The 12,430-nt window shown below is 36.0% G+C and overlaps 1 protein-coding gene across 2 annotated transcripts in view; it reads right to left on the reverse strand.

Annotated features, from left to right (window-relative positions):
* Window positions 1–10,945: 10,945 nt before the first annotated feature.
* Window positions 10,946–12,430, reverse strand: part of LOC140227614 (UTP--glucose-1-phosphate uridylyltransferase-like) — a 51,766-nt gene continuing 50,281 nt past the window's right edge. For both annotated transcript variants that reach the window (XM_072308041.1, XM_072308034.1), the window contains exon 15: window positions 10,946–12,059. In XM_072308041.1, coding sequence (XP_072164142.1) covers window positions 11,952–12,059 — 108 coding nt within the window. In that variant the 3' untranslated portion in view covers window positions 10,946–11,951. The remainder of the gene's footprint in view (window positions 12,060–12,430) is intronic.

The raw sequence follows: 12,430 nt of genomic DNA on the forward strand, positions 1-12,430 counted from the left end.
CTACTACTACTACTACTACTTATACTACTACTACATTACTTCTACTACTACTACTACTACTACTACTACTACTACTACTACTACACTACTACTGCACTACTATACTACTACTACTACTACTACACTACTACTACTACTACACTACTACTGCACTACTATACTACTACTACTACTACTACTACTACACTACTACTGCACTACTATACTACTACTACTACTACTACTACTACTACTACACTACTACTACTACTACTACTATACTACTACTCATAATTAAGGTTTCTTTTTATAGTGGCTCTTGATGGCCCCTTCAACCTTGAAAACAAAAAAGCAATCAGTGTATCAGTGGTTTCTCTTGTGAACTTGCGTATGGCAAGGGACCTAGACTGGAGGGGGCGTCAAACTTGTATCGCTTCTGCATGCGTGGGTGTGTCCTTATACTTTTTGGCGAGTTCTCGTAAACCAGCATATCGTCTCGAACATAAAACTATATCAATGTGAGGTGTTCTATAGCAAAATGAGGTTACTACATTCTTCTTTCAGTTGAGATATAGTGTGATAAAAGCGCCTGGAAAAAAGAGAAAATGCTAAGAAAATACGGGATATCTTTAATTTGTTATGTTACGAAATGAGGTATCAATGCTAAGGTTTTATTTTGCTCTCTCCGGTGATAGACTTTGTATTTCAAAGTGTTCAAACATGATGCCTAGCCCATTTAGCGATAAAACTCTAGATGTATGTATAATACTATTATCATAGTATTATTATTATTATTATTATCATTATTATTATTATTATTATTATTATTATTATTATTATTATTATTATTATTATTATTATTATTATCATTATTATTATCATCATCATCATTATTATACTATATATATATATATATATATATATATATATATATAATACATATATATGTAATACATATATATATTTGCCTATATCTGTCTGTGTGTGTGTGTGTGTGTGTGTGTGTGTGAGTGAATTATGTAATATGTTGATGATTTATTGGTAAACTATTTCTTGCCATAACAAAATTATACAGAAATAATCTCAACAATTATACACACAATATGAAAATAATCCATGATTCCCTCTAATCAATGCACATGATAGATAATGATTCCATCAACTAAAATGTCGACATGGGACCAATAAAACCTAAACATGACAACATTGCATTTGATCAACCATGATCTCGGTTGTTTCATTTTGACATTGATTTGTTTTTGCGTTTGTTTTTGCAAAGTTTTCTTTTAGGGATATCACTTCTTTTCTGCTTTTTATCTATTTTCCAGGCATGACAAAACATGTGACGAAAATCAAACGCAACGAAGTACACAAACCCGTACACCACAAAACAAGTTTGCTGATTATTGATCCACAAACATCCCTCCCCCCCCCCCCCTCCGTTTACTCCCACATCAGCAGTTTAGCCTCGCATTTTCCGACCTCCCCTTAATCGACCTACACGTCTCGCCTTGTCGCCCTCCTCTCACATTTATACACATTTTACCCATAACACAGAACATACAAAAGATAACCACCCCCCCACACACACACACACTCACACACACATTATCCACTCCTCAGTAATTTGTCGTCTAACATTTATAAGGAATTTCAGTTGTTACTCACGGAGTGAGAGGAGAGAAAGTGAGGTTAAATAAGAACAAGAAACTAAAAACTATTACCTCGATTTTCGCTCGTCTTCCCTTTTTTTTTCGCAAATGTAATCTCAATTCATTCCGCTTTGCACCAGTCTTCCATTTTTACCCTCTGTAATTCTCAATATTTTCTGAAGTTCCTCTATTGATGGTATAGTTATATTGACGACTACATCATCTATATGATAACCTGGATTGAAAAAAGGTACATTACAACATTTGATTCTCTGTGAACTCCATTCGATGTATTCCTAAATGCCAAGCCGAGTTACACTTGAGCTCTACAAACTCAAAGCTTTCAGTAAGATCCTGAAAGTGTACGTCGATGCTTTGACTGAAATATGTTGGGGAAAGGAATATAATCATCAAATGTTTACCAAATGTCTTTGTTTAAGTTGTTGACTCTGATTCTCACTTTCCCGACTAATTTTATTGTTTGGCTTCCATTCTATCTGTCTGTCTGTATGTCTGTATTAGGCCTAGTCTTTTTCCTCTCCCCCCCCCCTTTCTCTCTCTCTCTCTCTCTCTCTCCCTCTCTGTTTTGCTACTTTTCCATCTATACGTATAAATCTGTTGTCCCTAAATTATCTCTGTTCCTTTTTATGTGTCCGTCTCAGTCATTTCAATTCGTATTATTATTTTCACTTTTTATGAGAGGTATTTCGCAAAAACCGATGGTTTTGTTACCACTGTTTTTAATAAATATGCTTTGAATCATCTCAGGTACAAACTATATGAGTAACGGAAATCATCGGGTTTATGTGTCTTATGTAATGTACATAATAATTCCCATCTTTTTACAAGTCTTAATGGTTTTAAAGCAAAGACAAATGTCTATGTCTCTAAATATAAGACGCACACGGAGGTAACACGGAGGCCCACGGCATGGACATAATGGAGGTATCGAGTAAAGTGGTATCATTACTACCTTGGATCAGTAAGTCTGAATTTCGTTCCGCTCCTATAGTGTTGTCTGATCATGAGGGCAGTGGCGCGGGAAATAAATGTAACACTTTAACTATTCGATTCCTCTTTGGCATTTCCCCAAAGTCGAATTCAGTGAACAGTGAATTTGACAAGCGTTTAGATAAGGCGTGTTTCACTCAGCGCTTTCCTGCTTTCCTTTGGTTCATTGCAAGCTGCCAGAATTGTCCCTCTTGTTTTGTGTGTTGTTTCTCGTGTCCTGAAGGGTCGTTATTATCATGACGGGGGAGTGAAGCCGTGGAAGCCCCGGAGTGAAGCTGGAGAAGGGTTCGGAGAGTGGATTCTAGTTTACTTTGATCTTCCAAAGATTCGCTTCCACAGTGAAAGAATCAATATATAGCAATGAATTAAAATACAACTTTGATCACACTTCTCGTGTAGACAAAAATTATAATTTCATCGCTTTTTGTTTGCGAAATTCTGTCACCTCATTTAATCAGAATACGAAACTATACGTTATTATAAAATATCTGTGGCGGAGTCATGAAAAATATCGAAATTTTCCTCGTGATAATTTGTAAATAGCGTATACATACCTTATCAAAGCGAAGGGGAAAAGGGGACGTTTTGGCTATTTTCGCATAGCAAGCGATGTCAAGTGAATCGCGAGAAGAAATCGGACTACTTTTGTAACTTTTCTAGGGTTAACTTAATCACTTTGAGACGGTTGTGAAAGTATATACACTGTACAGTGATTTTGCTGTGCTTTTTCAGGACCTTACACACGAAGGAACATCTCATTCTTTGTTGATCGGATCAACGTAAAACATTTATGATTCAGACAATCATACCCTACGGTAAAAAAAAAAAATGAATAGAAACGTCAAAAGTGAACATAATGAGCAGAACGAACGTTCTTCATTTACCTTGGGTTATATTTAACTATCCAGCTCACTTACTTCCGTTTATATGATTTACTCACGGAACAATCTTTTATGATTTTTTTTTTTATGTGAAACATCTGACTTGAACGGATTTGTTCCAGACGCCACGTCAGAGTGTTTATCAAATCGAGCATGATTGTCCCCTCATTATCCTTTCAAGGAGAAGAAATCTGTTCACATAGTTAACCTCTGCCTCAAAAGATTAGAACACTGAACACTTAATGAAGCCACCAACACTTCAGTCACAAATAGATGTTTGTGTCTAAAAAGAGTGATTGAATGGAAATGGTCTGTTTGAAGTCACGCGATGGTCGACAATGAGCGAGCGGATTCCCTCCCTATATCATTCTCTCTTCCTTGTCGCCCCCCCCCCCCAACTTCCTGAGCTTTTCACTTATTTGTCCGTCCGTTTTCACCTTTTGAGGATATACTAAATGTCACAAACAGGAGTCGAGGCTTATGCAACTTATCAACCATGGCGACCACTCTACCGGGAAGAGTTGTACAGGAGAGTTACCTGTCCATAAACTTTGTGTGGGACAGAGCTATATCCCCCTCCCATATTATATATGTAAAATGATAACTAACGAGAAGATAAAAGTAACTATCATTTTGATTTTTCCGCATTTATATTATCCTGTCATTTGTTTTCGTTTTGCAAAACTAGGCCACTTTTCCCAACTTCGGAAATAAAGATAAGCTTTAACTAAGGGCTTGCATTTTAGTCCTGAAGCACAGAAACAAAGTTTTGGTTAATAGTGGCCCTATAGATAATCGAAGATATGAATACCTTTCAATTATTGATATCAAATTATCAATCAATATATGTGCTTCTTTTCTTTCCAAACTTTCTTACAGGAATGCATATTCTAAATACCTGACTTGACAAGAGATGGTTTCATTTAAACGAACATGCAGAAATTAAGAGATTAAGGGGCTGTCCAAGAATTCCGGGGGGGGGGGGGGGGAGCAAAAAAAAAAAAAAAGGGGCGCATGCACCCCCTTTCATTTTTTCTTTTTCTTTCTTTTATTTCAACAAAAATCACAGGGGGCTCACTCCTGGTGCATCCCCCCCCCCCCTGAATCCGCCACTGAGATTATCGTTATTCATTCATCCATGCATTTCTTGGCTTGTCATGTAATTACATGTAGTTATATGCAACTGGATTGATTATTGATTATTCAATTTGGGTCTTTGTTATTGTAATACAGTAGCTCAAACAGTATAGTCAAAATACTTGTTCATGTCCAGACATAGGGGAGAATATACGCCCTGGAAGCATATATTTTGATGGAACCGTATACCATGGTATTTGGGCATGTGACCCCCAAGTCTGCACAATTTCTTCTTTCTTTACGTGCACACATGGAACAAGGGCTGTGTGTCTCTTCTTCTTTTTCTTTTTTTCTGTGCTTAACTTTAAAGGGGATGGCTAGTAACTGATCAGTGGGAATCAGTGGGAATGCTGGGGGATGATTGTTCCAATCCTTGTGGGATTCATTTAAGAGTACATTATATATTTAATGTTGAGTGAAAATTGCTTGCCTAACAACGGTCTCATATTCAAGTAATGTGCAGTTTAATGCCCCGTCACTGTACAGGCGTGCTAACCTGGAAGCATTAAATTGCACATTACTTGAATATGAGACCATTCTGAAGCAAATAATTTTCACACAACAATAGATATTTAATGTACTCTTAAATGAATCCCACAAAAATTGGAACAATCATCCCCCAGCATTCCCACTGATTCCCACTGATCGGTTACTTACATAGGGATTGGATGATGCTGTTCTCACCACTTCAAGGGAAATTCAATCCTGATATTATGTTGCTTTGTATGAAAATAATAAATTCAGACAAGTAGATAATTTTTTTTTTTGGGGGGGGAGGAGGGGAGAATTGGATACACACAAAAAAATATATGGATGGTAAAAAAATTAGAAAGACAAATTGGAAACACAGTGTGATCTGGGTGTTGAGCAGTTCTTTTGTACACAAAATTTCACTAATTCTATGAAATTCATTTTTCTAAAATATTTGGTACAGAAAAACCTCATCCACTCCAGAGGACATACAAAAAGGAATTGATATTGTACTCTATAATCCTATAATATACCAAGAACAGGTATCTGAAGAAATTTTTACTTGAGAAAAGTGACAATTTGGTGAATTCTTGTGTGCAAACTGAATGGAGAGCAATTTGCCTGATTACTGCTTATTATTGCCAGTCTTTTCCTTTCAATAAGTAAAGATTTTTTGTTTCTGTTTAATTAATCGTTAAAAGAGGAACTAAGGTTAGATTCTCATGGGGCATTGTTGTCTTCAGTGCTGCATCCACAACGATAAAGAGCCAGACAGTTCCCTCAGAGAATCCACCAAAATCATCCACAGCATTTGAGTACATGCCACATTTGGTGTTTTAAAATGATGAAGGAGATCCTAAGCAAAGGAATGGTTGAGAGGCATTTATTTTGCCTAACACATAATTTTGCTTATCACCCATCATATAGTAAAGTACAATGACCAGTCTTTATTATTTTCATGTCATGGTAGTGACTGGGCAAAATTTGATCATTTCATTTATTCAAGAAAATGGCTGCCGCAGAGTTTAAAATGCCTGCACGTGAAATTCTTTGGACGACAAGGGTCTGCTTTATCATTTTATGATACAAATAATACACATTATTTTGTTAGTATATTACCAACACTCTGCACCTTTGAAACAGGTAGACCTACTTGTTTGGGTAATTCTTATTAATGCTGTTATTAATGTGTATTTTTCTTTAAATCTTATTTTGTCACTATTACTTTGGTCTTGCATTGTCCTTATGTTATAGTGCTCATTAGTTTTCTCATAAATTATAAATAACACCAATGCACTAAGAAATGCCCAAATAAAGCACCATATAAATGCAATTATCATTATTATTTTGATTATTATTATCATTATTATTATTATTATTATCATTATTATCATTATTATTATTATCATTATTATTATTATTTTTTTTTCTTATTATTATTCATATAATCACCACTGTCAGAATTGTTTCTTTGCCTATATGCGGCACTGATGAACAACAGAAAATACAGACTACAAGCCTGTTCAAAGACTTTTATCACAAAATCAGAACTTGGAAATGCAGGTCTTCCATGTATTTATCCATTGAATGTGACAGCAAGAAGGCATGGCCCTTCTGAATCTTCAGCAAGAGCAGGATTCAAAGTTAAAGGGATGACACATTCTCAGTTGAGATGAAGATTCAGATTTTAACTTTTTTGAGCTAATAAGAAATTATTTAATATGAATTAATAAAGAGCATACAATTTTCTACAAGGAAGTCCAAAGTTTATTTGAAGAAAATTGGTTTTGAAATGGCTGTTATATCCAATAACAAAGCAAAAGAAAAAAAAAATGGTCCTAATAAAAGGTGAGTCTTCCTCTTTATTCAGACCATCTTGTTTTACTTTGAGGATATGGTCCATATAGAGCTTGAAGGGGATGGCTAGTAGCTTATCAGTGGGAATCAGTGGGAATGCTGGGGGATGATTGTTCCAATCCTTGAGGGATTCATTTAAGAGTACATTATATATCTATTGTTGTGTGAAAATTATTTGTTTCAGAATGGTCTCATATTCAAGTAATATGCAGTTTAATGTTTCCAGGTTAGCATGCCTGTACAGTGACGGGGCAATCTTAATGATTAATGGCACATTACTTGAATATGAGAATTCTGAAGCAAATAATTTTCACACAATAGATATATAATGTACTCTTAAATGAATCCCAGAAGGATTTGAACAATCATCCCCCAGCATTCCCACTGATTCCCACTGATTAATTACTAGCCATCCCCTAGATGACAGTGATAGGTTTTCATACATTCAACTTTACCAGTCTAACATCAGCATCATCACATGACATAACATAGAGTAGTAGAATGCCATGGAGCTCTCCCCTCCCCAGTGCACAATGCAACATCAAAAGTTTGTACATGTGGTATACTGGTACTTGTTAAAGGTAATCTTGCATTTTATATGCTGTACTATCAAATCTACAAATGCCAAAAATGTCATAACTGCTCATAATTTGCGATAAATATGTGAAGTCTAAGGCTTCTCTTGTACATCTTCTCTTTCAGAACATAAAAAGACAATGTCTTAGTAAAAGGGAGTTAGTCTCGACAGAATACATGTATATATATAAAAAAAATGGCCTTTCAGAGTAAAGTTGAGGTACTGCAGAATTTTAACTGCCCAGGATGAGCATAAATAATAAAAAAATCACCCTTTCATATCAATAGCCACTCCTAGAATGGCAAAATCTGCATGAATATTTGGGTCTCTTAAAAAACTTAGAGAACATGAAGGGATGAAGACAAGAGGGAAATAGAAAGCTTTCAGTGACCCCATCTCGTAATATAAGTACTTTATAAGCTGTTATTTTCACTTACAGCTATTTTCGTGAATGAGGAGGTCAGGGACATTTTCTCAAGAAGTTTTTTTCGCACATTGAAACCAAAGGTATCTTAAATGCAGTATTACCTTGGCGCAATGCGTCATTTTTGCGTGTTGAAGAATTCGCGATCCGACTGTGATTAAACCCTCGCAAAAATAATAGCCTATACGGGACAAGGAATTGTCCTAGAGGCCATTTCTTTGACCTCCATCCCTCCCTCACCCCATCCCCCCCCCCCCCCCAAAAAAAAATGCACATCCTAATGATCATCACATGCTGTTTCAGTCATGAGAAGTTTGGGGCATTGCTTGCTAACGATTAAGAACCGCACACACACACACACTCATAAATGCAAACACACACATATGCATGTACACACACAAACATACACACATATCCCAGACAGTCCAGCATTCTTGGGGATAGGGATCCCATCCCCTTGTATAATTTTTCATTTTCACACACACTACAATGTAAAAGTGAATGTTTTTGCAGTGTAGAAATTTTCACAGATTTTTGTGCAGCATTTTACTAGCTTGAAAATAACAATATATTTTGCTTGATGTACGTAATACTACTTTACATTTTAATTCTGTAGAGTCAAATTCATGTAAAATTTATCCTACCGATAGAGTGCAAAAATAATGTTCACATGAAAATTTACTCATATGAAAATTTCCACTACACAGAATATAAAATCTTAGTAGAATGAGAAACTATAATTTTACCAATGCTGGAAAGGGCAGAGTCTTTCTTTAATATAATGTGTCTTAATGCATACATTACTGAAGAACATCCAACCTTTTCGAATGGAGAAAAAAAAAACACTTCTGAGAAATTTGTTTGTTGTCGTTCTTGTAGATCTTTACTGATACTGACTGTAACATCGCACATCTTTATTATAATATATATAATATAATTATAATTATAATTATTATGAAGTTTATCATTATTACTACTGATAGTATTGATTGAACTATTGTTATCACTATGATAATACTGTATGTGAATTCCCAGTTAATGTGACGGAACTAGATGTCTTATAGAATTCAACTGTCAGAGAACAGATAACTCCTTCAGAGTTTAACTCCCTTAGGAGTCACCACCATGTGAAGAATGAGAATACACAAATCTGTGACCACCTTGAACAGAGAACACTGCAGCCATTACTTCAGGCGTTAACGGTCATCAAAAAGGGGGTCTATCAACTGCTTTAGATCAACACTCTGAAACTCAATCTTAAAATGCCAGTGGCATTGTTACTGTTACTGTATACTACTCTCATATATCATCGGTGGTCATCTGAACTGTCGTATATCCCGATTTTTGGTCAAATTGTCAATTTTGAGATTTCCAGTCATTTCGATAGTACACATTGCGTTATGCATATTATGAAATTTTCAGTTTCTGACTCGATGTAATTTTTGTGTAATTATCACTTTTATAGAGTCACGTCATCTCTTTTTGTTCATTTCCCCATAGGCGCGTGAAGCTTGGGCGCGCGTGTTAAAACACAGCGATACATTGTCCTCTCCTACATACGACGGTTTGTATGACAGCAAACATAGTGCACACGGTCAACAAACCGTCGTATATCGGGCACATTGCCTTTGCGCATAATCTTAGTGATATACAACGGTTTGTTGACCACAAGTGCAGTGCGCGCCGTCAACAAAACTGTCGTATACATGGTAAATGACTACGGTCTTTGCAAACCAAAAAGAACATACATATAGATCTCTTGCGATTTCTTGCATAATTCCTAACAATAGAATTCGACGAATACATCACACATTAGAGTAAGAATTACACTCTTATGTATTACAAAAATGACCGACAATGTCACACATAAAAGTAGAGCAATCATGATCGAAACAAAAACTTCAAACATGATTATCTTGAATTGTCATTCTTCCGCAAAAACTGCACATTCAACAGTTTGGATGACTGCCAACGGTATGATGCTCTTGGCCCTGGGCTATGACATGGTTAAAGTTTTTGGAAGCTAAAACATCTGGACTTGCTTTATGCTCAATGTTTTGCACAATGAGGTCTGAGTTATTCAAAGGATGGGGCAAAGAACAAGAACGTCAATACAAGTACCGCACAGCTACCTAACATTCTTAGAAGCCATGATTAACCTTGTAAAAAGACTGCTGCCTATCACCAAGAAAAACATGATGTCTGATATCTACCTTGGTAGTTCTGTGGCAACAGCAAATCTTGACAACACGGAGTGAAGACTTGTCGCAAGAATTTACCAACTAAGACTGGAGAAAGATTTTTGCCATGATACTATTTGTCACTTATTTTATTTTACTGATTTATATTCCATTTACTTGTGTGCATATATATATATATATATATATATATATATATATATATATATATATATATATATATATATATATACACACACACACACACACACACACACGCATATGCATATCAGGGCTCAACATTAGTGGTGGCCATGGGGGCATAAAATTGATGTTGGGCCACCAAATCTCCAAGGCAGCTACCTTTTGGTGGCCTGAGAGGGCATTAAAAATTCTAAATGGATCTTTTAAATTTCCTTCTATTTCAGGCCACCAAAATTTCAAATTAACAGAATGATTATAGTTACCCTAATGATTAGGGTACCATAGAAAAAAAAAAAAAATTAGTGTCGATCATTGATACATAGTGTATATATATATATATATATATATATATATTATATATGTATACACACATCTCCCTATCCAACTATGCTGGTGGCAGTTGACTAGTGGTGGTAAAAAAAGACCAAGTATAGCCCTTTACATTTAGAAGCATTTTTGTTGGTCAACAATCAATGCAATGTAAAGTACATGAGGGTATTAGTTTGCTCTAAGTTCAACTCCACCCCACAATCATGTACCACCAAAATCAAGAGTCCTGAACAAACAGCTGTGAATTCAATCTTGATAACATATTGGTTTTTACAGAAAGAAGCAGCACAATGGGAACCCATTCAATCCTTTCCATCAATGTCATTTGTTACAGACAATACATATTAAAGAAACCACAACAGTCAAAGCAACGTTCTTCATCAATATCAAATGGTAGTCAAGACATATTTTGAAAACGGTCTTATTGGAAATCCTACAGGAAAAAAAAAAATACTGTAAAAGCGGAAATTTTTGTGCATTTGAATGCCACATGTTCCAGGTATTAATGTCCTGATTCCACAGAATTAAAAACACTCGAAATTTACCTTACTTTGCCAAGCACCAGAAATTTTTCCGGCAAATATATCCTCTTCCAGAATCAGATTTAATGCCTGATTTTGGAACAATAAGGGAAGGCCTGTTGACAAGAATAACAAGTATTTCACGTCACATTCTATTCCCTCCTGGCTGACATGACTCATATTGGGCTTCCTACTTCCCATGCTCTACATCACAAAGTTCTGTACGATGCAATTCACAAGCAGCAGTAAATCGGCACTGAAGAAATGAGACTGACCTCGCGCACACCATTACAGTAACAAAATAATTCTTGTTACAATTATGCCTCCAACATGGAAGATCACAGAAACCCAGAACAACGTCTAGGATGCATTATGATAACTTGACAGACTACAAAGCAAAGCATAGAATCAAAATTTGACAGTTGTGTCACAATCAATTTATCTATAGCCTGTTGATAGCCAACAGTGTAAAGAGGTTCTGTTGAATTTGGCAATTCAGAAGTCGGCACTTCTTCCTTTTTTTCCACGTGAGTTTCTGTAAAATTCACAACTTGCTTTTTCCAAATTCATATCCCACTTGACTTGCAGTAGAAACTCCCTCACAAAGAAATCAACTGCATTCAAACTCTAAAATTGGATGGTCTATTTCAAACATGAATTAGGTATGTACACATTTTACATCACAAAGAAAAAAAAATTGTGATAGAATCTCTGATATATTGATGACTTTTCAGTGGTCCAGGATTCTCAAGTTTCCGGAGACTATTTTGTTCTCTAGGAGTGCCCCAGGTGGTATGTCGATTCGTTCTCCATGGTTGGCGATAATGATGACTGTGCCCTAGTAAGGAAAAGAGTAAGAATAGCAAATACTTTTTTAAAATTTTCTTGATGAAGTAATTTAACAACAACGAAAGAGACAGATGCATCATGGCATGGCAGGTGGAAACAGAAACGGGCCTTCATTAGACCTGTCGACTAGTTGGGGGGGTAGTCTAAAATATCTTATCTCAACCATAAACACACTCCCTCTCCAGCCACCTTTCCATAAACGTTACAGGACCATAACAAACAACTGATTTTGCAGAAAGAGGCAGTCGGTCTACACTCAAACTAATGCTTTGGTCACAATTCAGAGAGGTGAGCAGAAGATTTGCAGTCTGCCCGGTATTTGGCAAAATCGGGGGATCTTTTCCACTAAGAGTTGGGGCA

This window comes from Diadema setosum, chromosome 1 (assembly GCF_964275005.1).
Source record: "Diadema setosum chromosome 1, eeDiaSeto1, whole genome shotgun sequence".
Classification (NCBI taxonomy): Eukaryota; Metazoa; Echinodermata; class Echinoidea; order Diadematoida; family Diadematidae; genus Diadema; species Diadema setosum.